This window comes from Cavia porcellus, unplaced genomic scaffold (genome assembly GCF_034190915.1).
Source record: "Cavia porcellus strain 051 isolate PalLab524CR breed Dunkin Hartley unplaced genomic scaffold, mCavPor4.1 scaffold_21, whole genome shotgun sequence".
NCBI classification, from domain to species: domain Eukaryota; kingdom Metazoa; phylum Chordata; class Mammalia; order Rodentia; family Caviidae; genus Cavia; species Cavia porcellus.
In genome coordinates this window covers 25,928,323-25,955,511 of record NW_026947504.1, presented here as the reverse complement: position 1 = coordinate 25,955,511, position 27,189 = coordinate 25,928,323, and the positions used below count along the sequence as shown (strand labels likewise).

Below are 27,189 nucleotides of genomic sequence, written 5' to 3'. Positions count from 1 at the left end.
CTAGACTTTCATCAGAAAATAAATTTCTCCATCCTGTTGGCCACACTTGATTCTAAGCATCAGCCATAATTAACAATCTTTTTTGCTGACCCCCCCCCAAAAAAAACAGTTGGTCAACATCTTTTAGTATTTAGCCTAATTATCTGGCAAAATCAGATATCAGCTATAGGAAAATGAAAAGATAGAAATACTACATTTTTAAACAGCTTTAGTGAGATGTAATTTTCATATCATAAAAAAAACACATAGTGTACTATTTAAACCTTTTTAAGTAAGTTCATAGTTGTGTGACCATTACCACAGTCCTATTTTAGAACATTTATATCTCCCCCCAAATGGATCTGCCTATAGGATCAATTTTTTGCCTATACAATTTGAGTGATTTTTATTGTAAACTTGAAATTCTAAAAACCAATTACATAGGTATGGTTGGTGGTAGGGGCCAGGGATTTAGCTCAGCAGCATAAGTGCCTGCCTTGCAAGCACATGGTTGTGAGTTCAATCCCTGGTACCAAAAAAAAAAAAAAAAACCAGTTGGTGGTACTTTCTCTTGTCTATCAATGTGCTTGTCTGTCACTTTTATGTTTCAGCTTTGGGAAAGAAATGACTGGTTCCTGAAATGCAGCCCACCTTGAAAGGTTACAGCTGTAGCAAAATGTGGCCTTTATGAGCTGCCCTCCCCAATGTCAGCAGAAAGAGAGGAAGGCAGGAAGAAAATAATTTAACTTTCATTCTATTTGTGCCTTACTCATTTCCTTTGGCAAACACATTTGTTTTCCAGGAAGGAATGGCTGGTGGGTAATAGAAACCTTTTCTGTGTTAATTTCATTCCTCACTCTAGATGGGAGGCAGAAAGGAATTTGTTGAGCACCTGCTATGTTTTAGGGACTCTCCTGAGCCTCCTCCATGCAGTAGAATTAAACTGAAGAGCTTGTGTCATAGTCCACTGCTGCTGTTGGCCCTTTGTTTTTGAGCAGTTTTAAAAACACATATTTAATTATATCTCATTTACCATGTAAGATATATTTTTGTGGCAAGTTACTTTGTATAACACAGATATTTGGAATTATAGGCAATTTAATTATTTTCATAACTGGAGAGAAGAGAGGACTTATGGATAATGTGCAATTTTAAAATACCAAAAGCATGTCTCGTATAATGGATTTTGAAGTTATCAGAATGTAGACTAAGCTATCCACAGATGAATGGAAAGATGCCAGTGTTCACTAGATACATAGAAATCTGAGTTAGCTGCTGAGTATAGAGCAATTATTAACATATAATCTTTGCTTTTGAGTAAGTTGGATTGGCCATTCATATGTCTAAACAAATTACTACAGTGTGATATGTATGATTAAAAGAATTGTGTCGTCATATGTAAAGGCTAAAGTTAGCCTTCAACAAAATGTTTTCCCAGGATCAACATTAACATAAATTTAAATGTAAGAATAGGGGCTGGGGATTTAGCTCAGTGGCATAAGCACCTGCCTTGCAAGCATGCAGTCAGGAGTTCGATCCCAGATACCGATAAAATAAAATAAAATAAAATAAAAGTAATCTATTGGAGATTTTCTTGTATTATCTACAATGGCTACAACATTAAGAATTGCATAAACTTCAGCTATTTTATTTGGAAAAGTACTCTTTTAAAAAAAAAACTATCTTAGTAATAATTGTAATGATGCTGATGATACAAGGTATCAGTTGTTACTGATCTTCTCCAAATTAAATGTTGAACATTTACTTCCAAAACTGACCCATTTGCTTCAATGAGAAACTGAGGACATAACACTATAAGTTCTGTTTTCAAAAAGTAATATTTCCTCTCTGTCTTAAAAGAATTACAAAGTTAGTCCCAAATACAGATGTAAATGAGACTCATAGCTATTCTCAAGTGTTTACAAGTACTTCAGTTTAGGTTATTTCTATTATTCTTTCATTTCTTTTTTCCTCCTAAATGAAATACTATTTTTTTCATGTTTTTGTTGACTTTTACATAGCCAAAACATATTTCCTAATTTTTCTTCCTTGTTGTTTGTCTCCTTTAAAGCAGTTAGAACCTGCAGTTTTTAAGTATTTCTGACTACTTAGTTACACTGTGTACTCTCTACGTAAAACACAGACCACTTAACTTCATCTCTGTGCACCTCAGAATCAAATCCTTTGGAGTCGTTGATCAGGCAGACTTTGAAATGAAAACCAGGAGTGAGCTTGTAGTGTAAGGAAGACCAGCTTCATCACAATGTTTAGATTCTAAGTGGGAAACAATTATTTTTAAGCTAGTTAGAGTAAAGTTGGTACATTTGAAGATATGCACTTGGGGATTTGCTAAGTGTTCATGTTAACTATGGTGGTCACTCATTACAATCACAGGCCACTGACAAATCATGGCCTCAACGCCAGGGGTTTTGCCAGAGTCATTCTTTTTGTATTAGTCAGTGAAGAAGTGGCCCTTCCTCAAAACTGGGTTTGCTGGTAGAAAATCCAAATGCACTCGGCTTTGTTAGCCTTCTTTCTGCAGCCTTCTCCCTTAGGCTTTGTGTGATCCTCGCTGCAATCTGAAGAAAATTTTAACTTGCGTGAGCAGATTTTGTTTCCTACAGTATGATAGGCAGTTTGCTTTAAAGCACTCAGACATTTCAGAGCCTGTACTTACATCAGTACTTACATACACCAAAGGATACATTTTACAAAGCTTTACTTCAGTTTATCAGGTAGATCATCTTTTGTCTCTACGCAGATGACACACTTTGTGGAGCAGAGGATAACTAAGCTTAGAGAAGCTCCTAAAAACACGAGCTTTAACCCCAAGTGCAGGGACTTCCTGTGCCGACTCAAGTGGGACCTACTGTTTAATGTAATTAGTTTCTAAGGGAATGTCAGATCAGGCTCGTGCGTTGGCTCTAACCCAAAACCCTCACAAGGAGATATCAGTTCGACAAAACAAGGAGAGGTGCCACAGTGGAGAGCTTCCTCCGCGTGCGTTCCGGGTGTGTTGTGCAAGCTTCCATTTGCTGTCTGACTCAGTTACTGTCTCGTGGCAGAGGTGTGCTCCAGACACATCACTGTAGCAAGCTGCTGTTTTCCTCTTACAGAAATAACGGCAACGATTAACTGCTCTAAAAAATTAAATGTTTGAAAATGTAACACTAGTTCTTAGCACTTACAAGATTTAAAAATTAAAGACAAATGAAGCGAGTTTGTTTTCAGCCTGCATTTTCTCACAGATGTTAAAAGGTACTGAACCGGCCGTCTCCAGCACTGTCTCGGTTTTCTGTTTTATCCTGAAATTCAGATTGCAGTGAACTCAGGAAGAGGCCTGAAGGGGACTGTGTGAGGTGTTAGGGTGATCCTGATGCCAAGTGAAAGCGTCACGGTGGTGTTGGGTTTGTTTTTTCCCCAGGATCTGAGCAGGCAGGAAGTGTCGCCACCTCTTCCTTTCCTCCACCCTTCTCCTGGGTTGAGTCTGCCTGGTACTCAGCCACAGCCTCGCTGTGCGGAGAGGCTTGGAGGGCTGTGGAGACACCTCTGGCCAGAGGGGCCAGTGGGAGTAGCCGACCTGAAAAGCAGAAGACTGTGAGCGAAGACTCCCTGCATGCACTTCAGGGAGGAAACAAGCTTGGATCCTTCATCTCCCTCCTCAGGAGGTCGACACTGCCCACTGTGGAGGCTTTGCCCTGGCTTTGTAAAGGTGGGAAGTTGATTAGCATCTCCACATCATCGACTTTCTCATCCTTAGAGAGCTCTGGAGCTTGTCTAACTTAGAGGAGTCTTGAGGTTCGAGTGACCTAGTATCTGGGAGGCCACTCAGCAGGCCATAGGACATTCTGCAGGAATTAGATGTTATGGTTTTCTCTTAGGAAAGCCTTTTCCTGCAGCCTGAGTCCTTGCACCAGCACTCCTGTGAACTGGGCCTCCAGCTGCTTTTGGCTGAGGACTTGCTGCCTTCCAAGAAGCAGACCGTTGTGTCAGGAGACATGCCTAGAACATTTCTCTCTGTAAGTGTGCCTTGTCAGTGTTGGCCTTTGTCACTTCTGCATCTGCAAGGACCCATGTGTATTTACCCTGTGGCTGGGATGCACGTGGTGGTGGTGGGGGTGCAGAACATTCAGTCCCATCCTCTTGGAGCTGGATCTTAGTGGACCCAGGGAAATGCGTAATGAAATAATTGCAGGGCCACAAAGAAAATAAAGAAGGATGAAGGAAAGGGTTGTCAGAGTAAGAGTGCCTGGGTGTGGGCGGCCAGAAGAGGTGCCTGGGATGAGCGTTAGGCTGAGGCTTGAGACTAGACTGAGGCGCCTTCCCACGGCAAACAAGAGAGTGCCAAAGGCATGTCCAGAGGCTGCAGGTGGAAGGAGGTATGTTCAGGCGCTGAGCCCCTGTGGCAGCCATGTACGGGGTGCAGCCCGCAGGGTTTGGCAGCTGGGTGGATGGGCGGGGCCGGCATTGGTGATCTGGGAAGGTGATGAGTTAAAGTGGAAGGTTTTTTCTTGTATAAGAAAATAGTGTTCTGTTTTGCATATTTTGAGCTGGAGATTCATGAGAAATTAGGTGGTAATGTCAAATAGATAGTTACTTCTGTAAATCCAAAACCTCGGTGAGAGATGGAAACTTGCGGTTAATCAGCATCAAAGCTTGAAAAGGCATGGCTGTCAGTGTGCTTGGTCAGGGAGAAGGTGTGGGGAGAGAAGAGGCACCAGGTAAGCCTTGAAAAACGCGAACATTTCAAGATCAGGTAGAAGATGGAGATGGGGACCATGATAGGGAAAAAAAGAGTGTTTCAGCAAGAGGGAAAGGAGGCATCAGGTTGAGCAGCGGCTGCGAGGAAGCTGAATACGGTGACGGTGACGACAGAGATGGCTGTTGAGAGTGTTGTCAGCTGAGAGGGGCATGCAGGAAGGGTGTGGAGAGAAAAGGGGAGACAGCCAGAAGGTGGGTGAAGGGTGGGTTCCAGTTTTCAGAGTTCGGTTCCTAGGTAGGAGCACTGACATCACTTGCAAGTTTGGTAACTTCTTTGAGATGCAAACTGTTAGATCCCACCAGACACTAGCTGGGCCAGAAGGGGTTGGGGTGGAACTCTGATGACAACTTCAGTGAGCCCTGTAGGTGATTCTTACGCCGGCTTCAGTTTGAGAACCACAGATCAGGGGAAAAGTGTCAGGACTGCTGGACAGTATTTTGAGGATCAGAGTTTGGAATTAAAGTGAAAGTGGTGAGTGAGACACTCAGTCCTGCCCTGTTGGAGCTAGAGTGGAGTGGACAAAACCCACAGAAAAGAGAGGAAATAACTGCAGACATATGCAGATGCATGATTTTTTTCCACCATGTCCAGCAGCTTGGCCTGAGGTGTGCATGAGACTGCTGGGATCCCACCCAGCGTGGAGTCCAGGGATGGCAGAGGGAAGGCTGATAGCAGTAGCAATGGTCCTGGGGCCATCTGACCATGGCAAGGAAGGCAGGGAAGGGAGAATAGCCAACGGACGAGAGGACACGGGTCAGCGGGTCGCAGGGCTCCTTGTGAGCCAGTGGACAGCGCCAGTGCACAGAGGGCTTTGGGTGGCAAAACAAAGTCATGTCTGGGGCTGCCGCTGGCTACAAAAGTGGTGCTTTGAAGATCTCTCTGAATGAGTTCTGTGTAAAGAAAAGGTCTACAGAGCAGATGCTTTCTTTGGCCTGTGTACGTTCATGAAGGCACTAGAAAGCTGAGTATAGTTGGGTTAAATACAAAACACAAGCTTTTAAAAGAGAAGTGAATAATGCTATAAGCAAAATCATTAAAGAAAATGGTCCCCTTATATCACCTGTTAGAATTATTCAGCTTCTATGATAGATTGCTTCATTTATCTAATGATGATAGCTCATGTTAGGTATTCCAGACATTAACTTATTACTATGTACCAGGCACTGTAGCAAGTTAATAGGTGTGAATTTTGTTTCATCTCTCTGGAAGATGCTGTTATTGACCCAATTTACAGACGAGGAAATTGAGACACAGGGGCACAAATTAGCCTACAGTGAATTTTAAACAATTTACATGTTAGCAAGTGCATGCAATTCACACAATTCTTATTATTCAATACTACTTATTATGCCTCAGCAACTATAAAACAGTGAACAAGGTTTCACTCAATCACTGGCTGCCCCTGGGGAGTTACACCCAGCTGAGCCTTGGGAAAATGTAGGTAGAGAAATGCATTGTCAGGACATGGAAACACCTGTCAGGTGCTCCAGGCATTGGGACCCTCTAGGTGAGGGCGGCGAGTAGCTTTTCCCTGGGGCAGTGGCTAGGTGACCAGGCTGTCCACCTCTCCGTGGAATTTGGTGGTCCCTCATGGGTCTCCTGAACTTGGGTCCCACTGGGGTGATGCTGGCCCTCAGCATGAGCAGGAAAGAGAAACCAGCCCGAAAATGTCACCTCAGGACATGAGTGGCTCTGCTCCTGGCTGCTGCTGCTGCTTTTTTCTTTTCCTTTTTAAAAAATAAATTTCTTTCTCCCGCAAACTTATCTAAGATCTTCAAGATAGATAGATATCGTCATTTTAACCTGCTAGAATATTCATGTAAATCTTCACCGTTTTCCTTTAATTGCTCTTTATAGAAAGCTGTTAAAAGATCATGAAATTTGTGATTAAAAAGACCTATTAAATAGAATTGTATTCTCTTCCACCAGCCAATGCTAAATTATTCCCTATGGCTCATTCTACAGTGATTTGGACACAGTCCTTTATAACATAAGTTTAATGAAACACTCCATCTCCATAGGGAGATTGTCTATAATTTATTTAAAAGACCCAAATTGGGAGGACATTTTTTGAGATAATCAGCTTACATTTTTCTGTGTTTAGTCTCATCTCATTAATAAACTTGATCCTTTACTGTCTGGTAGTGTGTGTTTCTGGCACCTGCTGAGTTAGGCATACACGTCTCTCGTGCTTTGGTTCTTGTCTTGCTTTTTATATTGGCACAAGGTATTCTGAACCTAATTATTTTTTCATTTTTTATATGTTAAAGTAGTTAGTTAAAAACAGAGTACAAAAGCTGATTTTTTTTCTTTTTTCCCCAAATATTCTACCCAGAACTAAAGTAGTACATTTATTTTATTTTTTATTAACTTTTACTACCAACTTTTAGGGGTGTGTGTGTGTGTGTGTGTGTGTGTGTGGTGCTGGGGATTGAGTCCAGGGCATTATGCATGCAAGACAAGGACTGAGCCACATCCCCTGCCCAGCACATATTTAAAATAGAATATCACAGTATTCTCTCTCTCCCTCCGCCCCTCCCTTCCTACCTTAAAGTATTTTACCCAGTACTCAGTTCTGTGGGGCAAAAGCAGGCCTTCACAGTTTGCAAAGCTCGGGGCTGTTTCTGTAGGAGTTTGTATTTTACTAAACATGACAACATCCTCCCAAAGAGGACGTCACTAAAACTGAGAGGTTCATCTTTCAAGTGTTGGGAAGTATGGCAGTGGGTAATTATAGGTTGAGTTATTGATACAAGCTTAGCAGGGATTAGGACCTTTCTTTCCTTCACCCTCTTCCTCCTGGCAGCTGGTGGTAAGGGTCATGCCCATGTTTCAGGGAGTCGGGAGGTGGAGGGGAGGTTGGAGATCCCTGCAGCCTGGCCTGCAGCTGAAGGAAGTGTTGGGGAAAAGAATTCTTTTTTTTTTTTTTAATTTTATTTAAGGAGGAAAAAAAAAACAGAGAAAGGGTACAAGTTATACAGATTTACAGAAAAAAATAAACAGTAGGAAATTACTAGTTAATGGATTACATATTGTCATCTTAGAAACAATTGTTCAAGTCACAAAATTAAAGCTTGTAAAGTGGACATTCCAACAATGATACTGCAAACAGTTCTGTTCAATGATCCAATAAAACTCAGTGATATCATTTTCTCTCTTATACACTTAAATATACATGCAGTTATATCATTTAGAGCACTTTCTTTTCCTCTCTTTTGTACAATGATTATTACACATTTTGGGTTTTATTGCTCCCACGATTCTTATTACTTTTTTGGAAGAGAGTAAAACCAAATGTGACATAACAGAACAGAGTCGGTCAAATCAAAAGGGTGGACATAATAGATAATGTCAAAACATAATACAAGGTGATCAACAATGGTTACCATACTGCCTCCCGCTATCTCTAATAGAATTGCCTATATCATCAGTTATAATAAAATTGAACAAAACAGTAAAGAACAAAACCGACAAAACCAAAACATTGGAGACATTGCAGGTTGGGAAAAGAATTCTTTTCACCAGGTGTCTTGATTACTTTTCTCTTGTGGCTAGGACAAAATACCAAACACCCAAAATGAAGAAATGTAAGGTTTATCAAGGCAGCAGCCAGCAAGAGCAGCCAGAGCAAAATAGGGAGAACCAGCCTCTTCTCTTCCCGTATAGTGTAAACAGACCCTCCCTCACCAGAGTAGGTATAGCACTCATGCTATCTCTGTGCCCTCCTCTTTGCACAGGTGAGGATATTTACAAAGTAAGGATCCTGGCTCCCTGCTTAATCTCTCAATTAAACTTCTGAACTTCTCCAGTTGATACAGTGTATCAGCCATACCAATCTATCCCTTGTCAATTTGGCAACCAGACACATTTATTTAAATCAGTTTTCAGATGCAAGACATGCTTATTCTCTCACCATTTCACAACTTGAACATTATAACAGGTTTAACAATCCTCAAGAACCAGTGTTAAGTCTATCAACATTATATTACATTAGAGCCATAACACTTTGACCTTGCCTCCCCAAGACTCATGCACATCCTTTTATGCAAAAGGCAGTTAGTCCATCTGCAATAGTTTCCAGAGACCTAACAGTTTCAGCACTGTTGAAAAGCTCAAGTTAGAAGTCTCTTCCAAGATTTAAGGCAAACCTTAGCTGCAAGCCCCTGTACAAACGAAAATAAAGTTAAACACTTCCAACATGCAATGGCACAAGATAAACATTACCATTCCAAAAGTTACAAACAGGAGGATACAAAGGATTAGAACAGAAGCAAGACTAAAATCCAGCAGGGGAAACATTGAGTCCTATAGTTGCACATCCAGCATCTGAAGAGTCTGCGGCAAATTGTGAGCTCCGAAGGGCTTATGTGGTTCCACCCCTATGGCATGTCTGGTAGTTGTAGCTCCATGGCTTTTTCTCTTAGGCCTGTCTCCCTGTCTCCTTGCAGCTTTCCTTAGATGATTCCAAACTTCTAGGGTCTCCTCTGCACCTTTGGCTTCACACTCACAGCTTAACACACTGCCCTCTCAGGGTCACAGTGCCTGGGCTCCCAGGCATTCTGAAATCAAGCTGGAAGCCTTTTTAACCTCAGACCTCTTACACTCTGTATGCACCGAAAACCAGCACCATGTGGATGATGCTGAGGTCTGCTGTCAGTTGGAGTGGTGGGCAGGCTTTTGTGTCTGTTGGCTGTAGGGATCGAGTGCCTGGATCACTGGACATTCTGAATCCAGTTCTGAGGAACAAATTTCTTACGCCACCTCCATTCTGGAACATTGTGCTGTGTGACTTTCACTTCAAAGTCTTTCACTTTTGTAGTTTGGAGGCTGCAAAGGTTTGAGACTTGCTGCTTTTTGTGATGCCTTCAAGCTGTCTTTTCTATTCTCCCGTTCCTTCTCAACAATCGAGATTTTCTCAGCTTTGGCTTTGTAGTCCATAGCTTTGTTGGAGCTTCCTTTCTGGCCAGTTCACAATGTTTTAAATCATTTTTCTGGGCACTTTGCTCTTGATTCACAACATAAATCTGACTAAACCTCCCCAACATTAGCTGTGCCAAAGCCTCAACATTCAAAACATTCAACTCCCTTGAAATTTCTTTTGCCAGATTAGTAGTCTACCACCCTTAATCGTAGTCTCAGGCATCTCTGGACATAAGCAAATTATGAACTTTTTTCCAGGCCATAACAAATCATGTGGAGTCCAGCAGCCAGGGCAGTCCTTCTTCTCAGCAGAAACCTCCCAAGCCTGGCCTTTCCTGGTTTTCTGGTTGTCTGAGCTCTGAGCAGAATCTCACATTCAGAATAGCGTAAGCTGTCCAGGGCTACTCTTTCAGATGACATCTCTGAACCTTTCCAAACCCTCCCCACAAGCCATTTCCAAAGGCTCTTGAACCACATGATCAGGTGTAGTCACAATAACAGCCCCACTCCTGGTACCAAATTCTGTCTTGGTTACTTTTCTCTCATTGCTGGTACAAAACACCCAACACCCAAAATGAAGGAAGGAAAGGTTTATTTAGCTTACAGTTTCTGGAGGTTTCAGTCCCTGGCTCCAAGTCAGGGTGGCATGGCACTGGGGCAGCACTTTAAGGCAGTAGCCAGAACAAAAGGGGCCAGAGCTAAAACGGCAAAACAAGCCTCTTCTTCTCCCTTATACTGTAAGCAGCCCCACACCCCCAGAGCGGGTGTAGCACTCACACTACCTCTGTGCCCTCCTCTTGCACAGGCTGAGGATATTTACAAAGTAAGAACCCTGACTCCCTGCTGAATCTCTTAATTAAACTTCTGAACATCTCAACATCAACATAGTGTATCAACCATAACACCAGGTTTTTGTTATTATTGTTTGTTTTAGGTTGACACCCTTCACCACCAACCCACTCAATCAGTACTGTTTTAACAGGGAGGAAGAGGTGTACTGCTCTGGTGCCTGGCAGCTGATCTATGCCCAGCTCTGGGCCAGGTAGCAACAGAGGCTTGGTACTCCGGCTCTGTAGAGCAACTCCTCACATGCCCATCCATCTGTCCTTCTGTCTGGGGTGGCTGAGCTTGGTGAAAAGGGATTGGTGCAACTCCCTGGAAAGCGACAGATCTCTGAGTAGATTCTGTAATATGTGACTCCAAGTTACTGGACAGTTTGTTTCAGCACTGGGTTAGAGAGAAAGACTGGGATGTTTCTCTACCAACTCAGAGAACAGGTTCCAGCTGGACTTTGTAGTCATGACCAGCCGTATCTGCAGGCCTATTTCCTTAGCTTCCTGCAGTTAGAGCTGTCTCCTCCGCTGTTGTCCCTTAGAGGACTGGTACCGTATGATGATTTCACTGGCTGCATTTTTTATGGTAGTGAAAAGGCCACATCCCTCCATCCACCCTTATTTTCTACATGGATGTTTTTTTTTTTTCAGGACTATAAGACAGTGTCACAGGGTCACTTTTCATTCTTTGCGTTGTTACACGTCTCCTGACAATGCTAACTATCTGCCACTGTGTTCCCACTAATGAACTCTGCTCATCTATGATCTTTTTGTTGTTGTTGTGCATCTAAAATGTGAAACATTAATTGTAGAACTTACTGTAGCATTGCTGCAGGTGCTGGACGGAGGGTTTATACCTGGATGTATGAAATTGTGTCAGAAGTCTCCATTTTAGAGTGCTAGCCCAATGAACTGTGTCCTCTCAAATGCATTAGTTCCCTGATCTTAGTTTTGACTTACAGGTAGTTAGCTCATTATTGCTTGTGGAATTTTGTTGGGTTGAATCATATTAGAATGGATTCCTGAGACAAACCCTGCTGAACATGAGCACACAAGCCAAAACTAAAAACAGAAGAAAATAAAGCTATGAGAGTCTGGCAGGATCGCATCCCGAAATGTTCAGGTAACAAGGACAATTTAATGGGAACCAAAAATCTTGAAAATAATAGAAGACGAACGAGAATCTAAGAAAAACAGAACAGGTAGATTTGAAAAGGAACTAGATAGGAAATTAAAAAGATGTAATTATTAGAATTACTCAGTAGATGAGTGGGGAAGTACTTAGAGATAGCCAGAGAGAGGAGGGACTGCATGTCCGCTGGCTCTGAAGCAGTGGCTCCAAGTGCAGTCAGAACACAGATCAGATTGTGTCCCATACACCCGGATGGCCCAGCCACTGTCCACCTGCATAAGACCACTCAGTGTTCCCGACATCCACTGAGGAGAAGAAACAAAATGCTTCTCATGCCTCAGACAGACGCCCCACCTACTTCTCGGCTTGGCTTTCCCCATTTTTCTGAGCTCAGGTTCTCTCGTCTCATTACCTAGCTGCAGCATTTTCTCTGGCTTCCTTTCCATTTTTCCAGTACTGTGCTCCTCCTTCCCACAAGCCTTCGCACAGCTGTGCTCTGTGTTTGGGGTACCCTATCTTTTACCCAGATAGCTCATCCAGCTCTAGCTTGAAGGTGGCTTCACGGGAGAAGCTTTCTTTCATCTCACAGGTTAACAAGGGTGCTTAAGTTAATGGCTGCAGAAGCCACTTCCTGTCAGAGATTAACTCCGCAGTGCAGACTTATGTACTGTGACTGTTTGGACATCACCAGGGGACGGGCAAGCCTTAAGAGGGCAAGACGTTGAGCGTTGTCTCCTGGCCACCAGCTTGCGCTTGAGAAAAGCTAACATTTTAATGGGGATAGATCAGTCAGAAACACAGAGTATAAACTTTGATATTAAAATAACTCAAAAAACAATTGATTTTCCAGTTTTTTTGTGTGCTGTAATTATAGAAAATATACATAAGCTATGATATTTTTTCCTGAATCACAGTTAATGACTTGGCTTAACTCACTGTATGTCTGCAGTCAACTTTGTCCTTTTTAGCCACATTTTCAAAAATGATATTCCTTGTTTAATCTTCACCCAAACAGTATTATGTCTTTGCACATGTTCTTTAATCTTTAAGTAGATCCCTCAGAGTATTTAGCCGGTAGTACAGGCCCTTGAATTTCTTGTGAGGTCATCTGTTAAAACCCTGTGAAACCCTAGCGGGTGTCTGTTTAAATTTTACCAATAGTGCAGTTTTTAGCATGGCACGAAGTAGACACTTCTTGGGAAGGTGTCACACATGAGAAGGTGATGCAGTGTGTGAGTGGGTGCCTCAGAAGTACATCTGATTTTTATTTTTTCGGTTATGATGTTCCTTCTTAGATGTGTTTATTGGCCGAATTTTTTGCTTGTGGCTGAATTCTTAGATAACCTTCCTGGCTTGTTTTGTGAAGCTGCACAGCCCCCTGTGAGCACGCAGGTTTAGATCCAGGAGGATGGCAACACCACGGCCCACTTACTGTGGCGAGGAGTTATTGATTTTTTGTTCTCCCTGTTCTGAGCAACACCTCTGCGGGTACGATGTGAGGCATCTTCTTGGTAAAGAGAGGAAAAACTGTCACGGCAAACTTTGTCACCCCAGAAATCAGACATTTCAAAACAAACTTGGAGGACACTTGTAAACCCCGACTTAGTTCAGTACTCTGGCCTTTGAGACACTGAGCTCCTAACAGCTTATAGCAACCTTGATAGACAATGGAGACGTGTGTGTGTGTTGAAAAGAGACTAAAAAGATAAAATCAGTGAAAACAGCACAGCTTTGTGCAGTGATGTTGGAAGGTTAGCAAAGTGGTCTTGTCCAAGTTTTCAACAAGATGTACCGTTCCTGTTATAATTGGCTGCGGGGTATGTTTGGACCTAACTAGAATGCCAGCGTTCGATTTCCCCGTGTCCTCGGTGGAGATATGTCACCATTTATGCTCGCCTTAGTGACAATTTTCTAAAATGGAAGCTCGTGGGAAATCATTACAGTGTTTATATGTCTCCCTTGTCGGGTAGCGTTATCCTGTGATATTTTACCGGTGTTTTCCACTGCATGATGGCATCTGGAGAAGGTTAAGGTGGAACAAGGCCCTCTGTAATTTTGTGACTGCATTTTACTTACTGAAGAAGAAAAGATAACTGACAATTAAGTATTTGGGAATGTCACAGAAAGAACATGTACAAATAATCAATGGCATCCTTTGGGAACATGATTTTATAAAGCTGATAAGGTAGAAAAATTGGGATTTTGTGATTTATGTTACATGATGATAATTGCACCTTTTCAATAAAAAAGACATTTCTCCGGGAGTAAACATTGAGCTTGCAGGAGCTTCTGGTGGCAGTGACGTTGTTTTTTTTTTCCTCTATTCAGGCAATGTTTTGTAAATGCTTTGGTAGGGCATGAGATTTTCTTCCATTTATCTTTTACAGTAGTATTTCTGAAGAAATATCTAGTCTACTTTAAAGAAAGTTATTTATTCTTATGAAAATGAGTAAGACTATAGGGGTAAAAATAATTGTTTTTGCTTCTCACAAACCCTGCTCAATTGCCTGGTTTTAATCCTCACGTGGAGCTAGGTGTACTAATATCAAAGTCAGAGAGCCAAGGATTTAGCTCAGCTGTAGAAGCGCCTGCCTTGCAAGTGTGCAGTCGTGAGTTCGATCACCAGTTTAAAAAAAAAAAAAAATCAAAGTCATTCATGTAGCATTATCACACACTTGTTACTTAACCTTCTTCTTATGCCATGATAGTAAGATTTTTATTCTAATGTGTTTAAGTGGTAACCTGGGTGGAAATTTGTTTAGTGCATTTTTCTGTTAATTCCATTAAAGGCCTGGTGTTATTCAGATGCTCCTTGCTGCCTCTCCTTCCCACATGTGCTACTTTAGCTAGTTTTATTGCACAGCCTCAGTTAGAGATAGCATTGTCCTCTGCTGCAGGGGACAGTGCTTCTTCTCACGTCAGCAGCTTTGCATATGTTAGGTGGCCAGTGGTTGCCCTCACCTGCAGCACTCAGTTAACCATAATGTTCTTCTTCTGGCCCGTGACTGCCTTAGTCCGTGCTTGGTACCCACTGTCAGATGTCCATTTTTATGGGAGCCAAAGTCTTTTAGTTATTTTTGTTGCTTGCCAACCCTCTTTCCACGTTTATTCCCAAATCTTTTCCTTTGGGGACTCGATTGTCCAGCATTAAGTGCAGTGGAGCACAGTGGTGACTCATTTATTTGACACCTTATGGAAGTAGCACTTCTTGCTGACTTCCGCTTAAGACCCACAGCTTATGAGTAAGCAGACACTCTCTGTCTTGTGTCAGAGTAATTAATTACGCCTCCTTTAGTATTTTACTCAGTGCTTAGACCTGTAAACTGTAATAGGACGTATTTCTAGCTTTTGTCCAATGTGTCACTTTCATTCTGAACTCTGATATCTTACTGCATAAATATGTTGCCAGGCCGTGCATGTCTACTTGCCTCTAGGAATGGGATGAGTGGTGTTGGTGGGACTTGATGAGCAGACCCTCGGTGGTGAGTTAGATAGACGCTCTGCGCCCGGGCCGTTCACACCCCTCACCTGACAGGTAGCAGCCACTGGCTGGTCTGCACAGCTGCACTCTCATCTAGCAGGCGTAAAGCTTACAGTGCTATTTCCCGTGGTGTTTGGTAACATTTGGGACCTTCCATTCCACTGAATGTTAAATTTTTGAGTTAGATGTAGAAGGCATAAGAGCTGTAAATATGAACCAGTTTCTAGAACTAGTGAAACAATAAATTTGAGTTTAATAGGAAGAATCCATTACCATGTTGCCTCACTGCCAGGCATGTATTTTCAGCTGCGGCCCAGCACTGAAAGTATTAATGAATTCTAACAGCAAGGCAGCATGCACTCCCGCAGGGTTTTAATTGGCAGAGAGGTACAAAACAAACAAGGAGACTGGGTGCCCTCCGGGAGCCGGCATGTAGCAGAAGTGTGCCCGGCAGTGTGACTGTGCAGCTGAGCTGACGCAGTGCCCTTCAAGGGGCCACCAGGCTCTGAGGACCTGCTGCCTCTGCGGGCAGGTGCAATTATATATTCATGTGCGGTTTTCAGCAAGCAGGTATTCAGCTCCCCTGCCCCAAAAAAGAGAAATCTGCAAGCCAGAGGCTCAGAAGCTCTGTTCACCAAAAGGACAATAATCCCAACTTCCAAAGTGGACAATGTAACTTGCTGGGAATTGATGCAACAAAAATACCCAGAGGAAAGATCATTAATGTCTCCTGAAAGCTAGTCACTGTGTGCACCAGTCTCGTGGAAGCATCTTATTCAGCCTTCACAACGACCCTAACATAGACAGGGAGGATTCAAATCCAGGTCTTGCTCAAAAGCCTGTGTACTTAATGTGTGCTACACTGCTCCTCTAAAGAATGGAAGTGACACCACATTGAAGATTTATGAGTCATAACGATAGGTGATCTAAAGCCATGGGGAAAGATGATTTGATTTACAAAAATGTGTTTTTTTAAAAAAATTAAGAACTTATCTGTGAAATAAAGTTGAATGATTTAAACCAGACAGGGTCCTGAGTACATGCAGTGAAGTGGCTGCAGCTTCCAGGAGGGGCCCTTGATCCCCAACAAAAGCTATTCAAGATCCTCAGAAAACGTAAACGGAGCAGTGCGGAGGAGCGCTCTTCACTCTTCTGAGTGAGATCATGTGTTTACCCACAGAAGATTGAAGTAATTTAATTCTTCTTTTGCATCTCTGTGCTAGCTAAGGACAGTCATTTCACTTGTACATGTATATAAATTAGATGAATTCTTCTGTATTACCCTTCATCTCTGTTTGGGCTTCAGTATACATTCTTTTCATACAAGTTTTCTTAATAAGAGTTTGGAAAACATTCCAGCCCACATAAATGAATGCTTAAGCAACCAATCTCCAGTGCTGCCTCTCTTATAACTGCAAATCCTAAAGAACATTTTGATCATTGTTTCCTGGAAATTATTAATTGAGAATATTCAGGGAACAAACATAAATACAAGTTTCTGGAGGAGTTTTCCGTATTCCTTTTTGCCAGCATATCTTACCTAAAACAATGTGATCATCTATTTGTAGAACTCTGGGGAGGTTGAACGGGATTAATTCCCATGCCCGTGTTGCAGTGTAAACAGCTTTTTGCCTGCCTTTTGTCATTAATGATCATGCTGTAGATGTAGCCAGTGCATTGTAAGCCAATCTGTCAAGGCAAATAAACAATTCACCTTGTTAAAATTCCCTAAATCTTGCATTAATAAAACCAAAGTAACTCCCTGAACACTCAAGAGATGTCTTCCTCCATACTGCAGTGATGGATGACATGTCTAAAGATCCTGGAAATTAAGTAGTTCGGGTCATTAAAAGTGTCCCACACTTGTTATTGATTTAATTTATTTTAAAAAGGTGGGGGTAGAGATAAGAATGTTGCACCGTTCCCCATTTTGTTTTTAAATCTGAAGGTCCCCTCTTTTATAGATAAAACTGTTGCCTGGTTGAACAGCTCCAAAATACATTCAAGTTATTTGTTTGTTTGTTCAATTCAAATACGTATTGTATCCTCTTAAGCAGATATCTAGGAACATCTTGAAGTTTTATATGTGTCATGATTCTTAGAACTTTTGTGTTCTAGACATTAAAATAATTACCCCCAAAAAACTCCCTTGGGTGAGTAAAATTTAAATGGAGACAAAATGATTTAGGGGAAACTAACAGAAATAGTAACAAAATTGTGTTTCTGGGCACAAGGGTTTTACTGAACTTTTTCATTTTTCTATTTTTATAACTAGTATAAATACTACATACAAGTTGATGGATGGATGAGAAAATATTCAGAGCGTGGTGTAGAATTTTGGTTCTATGTCACCATCCCCTGAGTGGAGCTTGAGTTGTTGTATGTGTGTGTGTGTGTGTGTGTGTGTGTGTGTGTTTATCAGCAGGCTTCCCACCAGCCCAGCTCTCCTGGACCTGCAGTGTCCACTGCCCGTCCCAGTGCCTAACAAATGTGCAGTAAACACCACACGAGTGTACGAGTGCACCGACCACCATTGTGTCTTCTGTTCTGCCTACATGCCTGGCAATGCAGCAGGCCGTGTGAGGACAGCCGTGGACCCGGAGCAGCCAGAGCGGTGGTGGACACTGGTGCCGCACAGCTCGGCCGCACAGGCAGAACCATGTCACACACGTTCCTCACACCGTGTGTGTGTCCTGGACTGCTAACAAAATCTTACAGAACCTTACAATGAATATGTAAATTATGCACAAAACAAGATACTTTGTAGACTTACATACCCACAGTTTGACCTGACTTTTGTCATTTGTTCCATTATCTTCTATATCAGCTTATGTGGCTGTTCCTGACTGGCTGCGTGGATGGCATTTCCCCATAAATTCCCATTGTTCTTTAAACATGTACTTATAGGGGTCAGGGGGACTTGCCCTTGGTAAGTTATAAAAAAAGTGCCCCTAAGAATAGTTGGACTAATTTTAGAGGTTGTTATAGTCTTCAGTGCTTTCTTCTTCATGGCCTTTGGGGTACCTAGGAAGGAAATAGGAGAGGGGTAGTAACACATAACAGGTCAGACACTGGCAGGTTCTTTAAAAACGTAGATATAAAAATGCACTCTGTAGCTCTCCATTAGATTTCTGCTTGAAATTGCGTAATTTGGATTTCCGAGTACTGACATGGTTATCCCATTATGCCAGCTATTTAGCAGAGTTCTTTAAATGAAAGAACCCATAGATTTTTTCAATGCATGCCAATTTACACTTAGCAGTAAGGTTGTTACTGACCCTTTAAGAGGTGATGTCCAAATGGCAGTAAATGTCAGTTGATCCTAATACTTAAATAGGCGACAGCTGAGGGGTTTGACCAACGCTTAGCAAAACTACTTACAGTATTTCAACGGTCATCAGCTCTTGTGGAATATATTCATGTCTATCAGACCACTTTATTATGAAGAAAAATCTGATTTACAGATCTCAGCAAATAAAATTGATGTATTCAGGCTTTGAAATATTCTGGGTTAGAATCTCCATGAAGGCAAGGACCAGGCCTGCTGCTTCCCCACTGCCTCCTCCTTCCCTCTGTGTCCAAAGCAGAGGAAGAGCTCCATAAGTGCTGGTGGAATGAAGGGGTAGATACCATGCAGCATGTGTGTCAGCCTGAATTCTCAGTGGGTAACTGGGGACCCCTCCTCATATTGATCGGGAGGAGTGTTGCTGGTGAGGATTTTGATGGACAGTTTTTTATATAGTTCCTTTGATTGATTGCCTGGCACACTTCACTTCAGTTTCTAATTTTGTTTTTTGCTTTCACAGTCTGTCATTTTAGAAAATGAAGAACTTCCAAAACTGTTCCTTGATTTCCTAAATGTGCGACACTTGCCCTCTCTACCAAAGGCAGAAAGTTGTGGGTAAGAATTGTTGTCTATGTAGTAGATGTGATTTTAAGTTAATTTCCAATAACCAATTTGTCTAAAAAACATACCCCAGTGATCTGAGTGTGGTGGCTCATGCCTGTAATCGCAGCACTTGGGAGGCTGAGGCAGGAGGATCATCGCAAATTCAAGACCTGCCTGGGCGACAAAGTGAGCTCAAGGCTGGCCTAAACTGCATAGCAAGACCTTGTCTCAAAAAGACAAAAGTGAGAGGAGCCCGCTCACCTCCCGGGTAAGCAGCCGTGGCTCGAGCCAGCGATGAGTGACCCAGGGAGAGAACCAGGCAGCAAGTGTCTCCCAAGATCTGCACCATATTGGAACTTAGGCCGCTGGGCAACAAAGCAACCTGCTCACTTCACCGGTAGGCAGCTGTGAGCTTGCCGCAAAATCAAACACACACACACACACCCTGCCCCATTAACAAATGGGAGCCAGAGGCCTGAGCATCTCTTGGGAGGATGACCATATGCAGTATAACAAATATGGGGGAGTTCCTTCTACTCTCTCTTTGAAGGCAAATATTGTTATCACTGTTTTGCTTTGTTTTGATTAACTGTACTGCTCTATGCAGTACTCCGTTTTGATAGGTTTTATGATGTTCTGTATTTGGTTTGATTTTGCTATACCTGATTGACTGGACAACTATTGAGAAGATAACGAGCTATCCTGTGGTACCTATTACTGTTACCCAGCAACCTGCAGTGAAGTTCTGTATCAATTTCACTGCATTGTCTTGATTGGCTTCATTCTATCTTGTTCTGCTGTAGTTTACTACCTTCAAAATAAAAATATATACATATCAAATTGAAAAAAAAAGACAAAAGCAAAAAAAACAAAAACAAAAACAGTGATGCCATAAGAGCTGGGCCAGCCACACCCAGTCTTTTGGTTGAACCAGCACTGGCTCACTCCCTGCTTGTCGTCCGAAGAATCCTCTCAAGTCCTCATCATGTCTTGCGGCCAAAAGGCCAACACTCAGTAATTCATGTTTTGACACAAGGAAATAACCTTTTAAGTAAAGCTGTTGAATAAGTGAAGTCACATGATGGTAATGCTGAATCCCAGTATCCTGCTTGGGGATATTTATTTGTTTGTGGATCCCTGAGCCAGGTCCGTATCCCCTTGGTGTATCTGTAAAGCTGTAAATGACCTCAGAGATGAATTTATCAAACTCCCCTTGTTTAATAGCTGACTAAACAGAGATACAGGAATTCAGTGCTCTTCCCTGTGTCTTCCACCTCACAGCTGGCAGAGCCCAGGCCCTCCAGTGCCAGCCTTTGTTCCCTACCGTCCAGCGGCTGCAGGACCTAACGACTGGGCTGAGACCCTTCTCCCTGTCCGCTCAGGAGCCAGAGATCTGATAGCACCATGGTGGGAAAAGTAGGCCCTTGTCCAGCTAGGAGTGCGCCCCTTGGGCTCTGCCGGTGCCTGCAGCAGTGAGCAGCACCCTGAAGAGTAACTCCACTCACAGAGCCCAGCAGGAAACGGGTTTTGCCCGCTCTTTTCCATGCCTCTGGCCCCTCAAGGAGGAACCACACCAACTCCGACACCATCACATTTCACCACGCCCAAGTCTCACTGAGTCCTTGCCGCTCTGGGCTGGTTTCTCGCCAGAACAGTGCCAGGTTCCAGAACCAGAACCACATTCAGCACTCACTGCCAGCGTGCTCAGCTTGAGCCTATGTGAACATATTTACTAGCTGTTAGGCTTATCATATGCAGTTCTGTATTTTAAGAAGAGACATTAGGAGTAACAGTGAGTGATGTCTTTATCCACTGTACAAGCCCCAAAATTGTATTGAAATCTTAGGATTTTACAGTGATCGTGAGGAAAATTGAAATCCAAGAATCTTGCAGGGTTAAGATTCTTTAGGGTGAGTCATCAGCTGTGCAGAGGCTTAGCACAAAGCCGTAACTTTCGTTTTTAGTGTTTCCCAATTCAGTAATGTAAGAACACTGGCTATTTTTCCTTTGTTGGCGTAAACATGGCTTCTACTTATTTGATCTTTTTCTTTTCTTTTACAAAAACTTTAGATCCTTTGATGAGACAGATTCTGAGGAGTCAAGGTAAGAAACAGTATTAGTCAATTAGTCACACAGACCAACAATAGGAATAATACTTTCATTAAATATTTAATTACCCTGATAAAGTGATAAAGTTAAGTTTTCTTGAAGACTTTAGTTGCCAATAGGTTTTAAGGTTATGCATGTTTGACAGGGAGCTGCAGAGTAACCAGTTACAATCAGGAGTGATGGTATAGGAGCCCTATATGGTTTCATATTATAGGAAACCTGTTTTATTTATGAACAAATTACAGAACTTTAAGAACAGACTTTTGGGCCATGTCGTGCTTTACAGGCTTGCATATCTGCCTCCGATTCCAAAGAAACCTTCATACACTGAGTGCAGCGCTGTTGTTTCGCCCACACTGTGAGCTGCACGAGTCTCGAGACAACCCCACATAGCAGTTTGATCCCCTCAAAGCTAGTTTGTAGTGTTTTCTGTTTACCATCGTCCCCTGATGCTGACATGCTTGTTCTTGACCTTTCTAGCAAACTGTCCCACCAGCCGGTGCTGCTGTTCCTCAGGGATCCATACGTCTTGCCTGCAGCCAGCGGTAATCAAACCTGTCATCTGCTAACAGCTCTTTACTGATCTGACCTGCACCACAGAAACCACGTTTTTAATACAGGTCTAACAGAGTGGCATTGGTCCAGGGCTTAATCATCTGCCAATAAACCAGTGCTCTTGGTGCAAGAGACATTTAGAATTTTAATTGGGGCCAGGCTTTCAGCAGGAAATGTAATTTTTCTTTCTCTCTTACCACGCCATTTTGAAATCGAGCAAGAAGGGGTAAGGTGGAAAGGTATTTGTTGTCTTTGGGTTTTTTTGGTGGTGTTGTTTGGGCTGCTGTATGTTTTTATCCAGATGCCAGGCTTCAAATTTAAAGCCCCAGTCCTTTTGAAACACGTGTTTTCTCAAAACATGTTTGCAGTTGTATCTCCGTTTTCATTTAGATTGCAGCATCTTTGATGACTGAATATGCATATATTGTAAGGTTGTAGATCTTAAATACAGTTAATTTATTTAAGTGAACTTAGTATTTTGGCTGTTTCCTTTCTGCATGCTAAGAAATTCAGATCCCCCAGAGTCCCCTTCAGAGCCAGTGCATCCTCGGGCAGGGCCTCAGGTAGTTTTCTTAACAACTCTCTGACACAGACAGGGAGGGTAGAATCATTGGTCAAGTGAGAACACTGGGACTCAGAGCCATGCCTGGCCATGCCTGGTGCCAGGCAGCTGACGGCTGGGCCTCTGCTTGCCTGAGTTTTGTGTTTCTTGCAGCAAGTGAATTTTCCGCCATTGTTCTGAGTCACTAAACAGCATGCCGGCTAGGTGACAGTGGGCGAGTGGTTCCTATAAACCGTGCCTCGTTTCTGACAGTAAATCCCTATCACCAGCAAGAGAAACGGAACTGTTGTCTGCAGCAAAGGTGCTCACCTCAGACTCCTACAGAGCTGCCAGCTGGAAGAAGGGTGGCCAGGGCAGCCCGGCACTGTGGAACGTCCGTCCTAGCACCCTGGTCAGGGACAGTGGCCTTTCTCAAAGAGTGAAGTCTCCATGTTCTTTCTGTGAGACCTTTTTCAGTGATGAATAGTTGTCTTTTGTAAGCTCTTGTTTCTCATGGTATGTGAAAAATACTCTATTTATCAGATACTAATAATTTCATCTAGATTAAGTATGCAGTTCTATAAAATATTATCTTTTAAAAATGGCTCCATAAGTACTTTTTCTAGGTATTATTTATATTCAGACACTGTATGCACTTGACCAAAAAACTCCTGTAGAGATACAGAGAATGGAATAATGATTGTTGACAAGAATCCCCAGGGAAGACACCGTATGACTTTTCACCCTGCTTCATGCAGCTTAATAAGCAAATCCCCCCACCCCAGTGCCACACAACTGGCCTGACAACCAGGAGCAGGAGGAGGCTCGGGAGAAGCAACTCTGTGGAGCCAGGAAGAGCACGAAGTGTGCGTTGCGGATAGCGCGGTAGTGCAGATGAAGCGCTGTAAAATGAAGGGTTTCCTCAGGGAGCGAGGTGGAAGCCGGAAGGTCAGTCCTCACATCTATTTTTGTTGGGATTTTGGCCAACTCAGATTCATAACTGAGATTTCTGTTGTTTTGTACTAAATGTTCTGCTCTTGCAAATCTTCCGTATTTAACTTAAAGACAGACTTTACGCTGCATCACATTTTTGTGTTGGGTCTCTCAGCAAGACGCTGAGGTCGTTGTTCTAGAGAATACTGAATGGGATATATTTTTATAGGTGCTCTTATCCCTACAAAGTTGGAGGTTCTGCCTTTTCAGTCCTGATATTTAAACATTAGCTTCCTGTAAACTATTAGTAATCAAACATTCCCTTAGCTTTTAACGTCAGAAGCCAGCAGACTTTCTGTCCCTCTTCACAACCTGGAAAAGCATGTACTTCTGACCTTTGATTTGGTTTTCCCAGCAAGGAGGAGGAAGCTCTTTGAACAGTTGTCAGTGGCCTCTCAGGCAGCCGCACCCCTGGACAGTGTCTGCGTCTCACCTAGCCTCTCATTGGTGCGAGACATGGGACCAGTTCTGCTCTCTACCTGCCTCCCAGGCTCTCCCATCCCTCCTGGAGTGGCTCGAAGGCCCAGCTTTCCCCAGCACGCTCTAATGACCCCCGACTGGCTCACGGCCTGGCCCGACCCTTACATGCAGCTTCATGCATGTCGGCCCCTTCCCCTGGCGATGCCCTGCTGCCTCCCTTCCCATCCTCAATCTGTACCAGGTCGGTCTTCTTGTCCCCAGGCCGCCTGCAGAGTGACAGGGCTCCCCCAACCTTTGCCAGTGCCCCCTCCAACAGAGTTCCTGGAGCCCCTCCCTCACCAGTTTACTCTTTTTTAGATTTCCAATAAACACTGACTAAAAAATTAAACCTACAGAACTTATGCCCTAAATCATAGTCTTCCTCATCACCTCTCAGTGGTAAACAAGGGCAAAGACAGTTCTCTGAGTAACTAAGCAGTAATTACGGACATGGTGTTAAACTGGGCATGTCACAAAGCCAAAATCCAAAGTTTACAATGGAGGGAATGCCGGGTGAGATATAACCATGCGATAGCAACAGATGAATGACATGCATGTAAATCAAATGCTGTAGGAGGCTGAGGCAGGAGAATTGCCAGCTTAGTGACTTGGCAGGACTCTGGGGTTCCATGGCATAGCCAAGACTGCTGCTTACTTATATTTATAGTAACCAGGGATGGATTGCCTGATGGTGACCAGTACCTACTGCATGTCTGGCCCCAGCTCTGCACTTCGTTTCCCTCTTTGGTATGAGTAAGTGTGGTTATGAAGTTTACCTGTGGCTGAAAGAAAGAGGGCACAGGGCAGCTGACACCCCTGCAGCCAGCAGGTACCAGGTCGTTTCCTGGAACACGGAATGTCTTCAGAAATATTCCCATTTGGTGAGGCTCACGGCTCCCTCGGACTACGCAAGTCCAAAGCTGAATGACCCTGTGTTTCCCTCTCATTCTGCCTTCCGGCTTACGTAGCTGGAAGCCCAGGGCACCCTGGCCTGCTTTGTCCCTCCGGCTCCCCATTCATCTCAGAGCCCCTTCATGTCAGGTCAGGTTGTGCCCTGTCCTCTGTCACCCAACCTCCTCTCTGCAGACGGCAGCATGAGCAGCCTGAGGCCGCACTGGCCTCGCTGTGCCCACAGCAGATGCGCTCTGCCCATCCCCTGCATGGCAGCTGGGGGCATCTTTTCAGAAGTCTTTCCTGTCCCATTCTGATGATAAAATCGCTCAGCAGCTTCTCGTTATATTGCAGATAAAGCCAGAATTCCTGCCAATGTGACTCGGTGTTCCCTCCCCACCCCCTGCCAAGCGTCCAGTTAGGTCTGCTGTGGCCACAACCTCCCAGCCAGTGCTGTCCACCTCGGTGGCCCTTCTGGCAGCCTCTCTGCCTCCCTGAGTGCACCCAGTTTCCTTGGGCACGATCTTTATACAGTAGTGCAGAGCTCTCTAGAGGAGGGATTACCAAGCATATTACTTCTTTTTTATAAAGAAATTGTTATAAAATTTCCTTATATGATAACTGTGCTCAGCTTTAGTGTAGTTCCTGGGTGTAATCACACCACGTGTACGGACTGAGCCATGAGACACGCTGGTGCCCATTCAGGAAACGCACTCACATTTTGCCTTTCTGGTAACAGGAACATGGTACGATGCACTGTGCACTTCTGGTTCCTTTTGAATCTCCTACACAAAAGCAGCTGATATTTCAAACTTGACAGGGTGGCTTTTGTTGGAAATTTGCCCTTTAAAGTTAGGAAGGCAGTCCCCCATCTCTCTGCTCCCTGGAAGCCAGCATAATAGAACAAGTATACTCAAGACAACCTTGAACTAAATGCTGCTGTAAACCACGGTGGAAAAACTGCCGCCAAGTATTCCCAGTAGAAATCTTGGAATTCCTTCAAGTATATTGAGATTTTGTTAGAAATTGAATTGCCAGTGCAATCCATCTTCCTTGTGAGAAAACATTCAGATAAAGAGCTGGGCCTAGCAGCAGTACCCATTAGAACATCCCTGAAATCAATAAGCTACAAATCTGGCCGTCGCTCCTGCGGGCCGCACTGCTGCAGCAGCCAGGCAAGCACAATCCTTGCTCATGCGTCCGCTGCTTGCTGGGTTCAGTGGAACACACGAATAGATCATTGGTGTACAGGAGAGAATGAGTTGTCCCTTTGTTTTTCAGATTTTCCAAATGTGGTCATTGAAGGAGTGCTCCACGGGGTGTTTTACCCTCACCTGCAGCCCAGGTAGAAACCCGGCATGGCTCAGAGAAGCTGAAAGAAGTGTCCACGCCATTGTCAAGGAAATCGATACCCACCAAATTAACCGAAACCCAACGACACAGCAGCCCTCGCCAGTGATCAGATTCATGGTCCCAGCTCCATTCAGAGCAGGGACATTTGCGTTAGCGTGGTGCTTCTAAAAATAGAGGCTGAGCTGGAGTGTGAGAGGAAAGGCCGATTGTGTGAGGGGAACAGAGCTGTCGACTTAGAACCCAAGGGGAGGAGCCCGCTGGGTTCCTGAGAGCCCTGTGCAGAACCCAGCAGTTACTCTCTGTGTGAGGCAGTGTTTGCTAACTGAAAATCAGATGCCACATTATTCTGAGACTGAGCTGCTCCACACACCGATCTTTTTGCCATGTGATTTTCTCAGCCTGGAAGGGTACATTTTACAGAACTGTCAGCCTGAAATGTGTCTCAGAAACACCTCACTAAGAGCAAGTAAGAAACCAAACTGGACATTAAATCATGCTGACATCATTATGGCATTTAAAAATTGTGACTTAATTTGCATCACAGTGGAGTTGTGTCACACCTCAGGGTAGCAAGTGATGTTGGTGGGAGAGATGACATGGGGACGAGGGAATGCTGCCTTCACGAGGTCCACAGCGCCACGTCGAGATTCTCCTCTGATGTCGGAAGCTGTGCGGGTTTCTTTGGAGACCACTGACATTGCTGGTGGCTTTTAGGGGCCATTTTGTGTAAAAAAAACATATCCTTCTAAACACTGGAATCATGGTTAGTCTGTGAGATGCTGGCCTGGTGGGAGTGACACAGCGGGCGCAGGTCAGGGCTCGGGGTTCACTGGCGCGGCTGCTGCAGGGTCTCATGCTGCTATCCTCTGCGGGTTCCTTCCCACTGACCTCGTGTTTGATTGAACGTGACCCACGGAACACCGCAGCCACTGTCATTTTGACAGGGTGTGTGTGCTGTGTGTGGACATTTCATTGAATACCAACTAATAGCTATATCCTTACGATGATTAGTTTTAACAAGTTTCTGTGTGAGAGAAAAATATTTAAAATTATAACTAATAACTAAGTCATGTTGTCTGATTAGGAGCTGAATATACAGGTTTAAGGCCTGCTGCAAACTTTTAAAGATTATGTTTTGTGATAAATTATCTTATTACATGTTAGAAATAAGCAAGAACTAAGTAATGAGATGTTCTCAACCAAAAAGAACTGAATATTTAAGTAATAGAGATAATTTTGAAATGTTTTTCTGTTGCTGTTTTAAGTTAAATAAAAACAAGCCACAAGAAATA

General features: G+C 43.4%; 1 protein-coding gene across 1 annotated transcript in view; it reads left to right on the top strand.

Moving 5' to 3' along the window:
* Positions 1-27,189, top strand: part of Snx24 (sorting nexin 24) — a 156,805-nt gene extending 129,616 nt beyond the window's left edge. The window contains exons 4-7 of the mRNA XM_063232443.1: positions 18,914-19,008; positions 21,067-21,099; positions 21,586-21,650; positions 25,826-27,189. Coding sequence (XP_063088513.1) covers positions 18,914-19,008; positions 21,067-21,099; positions 21,586-21,650; positions 25,826-25,893 — 261 coding nt within the window. The 3' untranslated portion in view covers positions 25,894-27,189. The remainder of the gene's footprint in view (positions 1-18,913; positions 19,009-21,066; positions 21,100-21,585; positions 21,651-25,825) is intronic.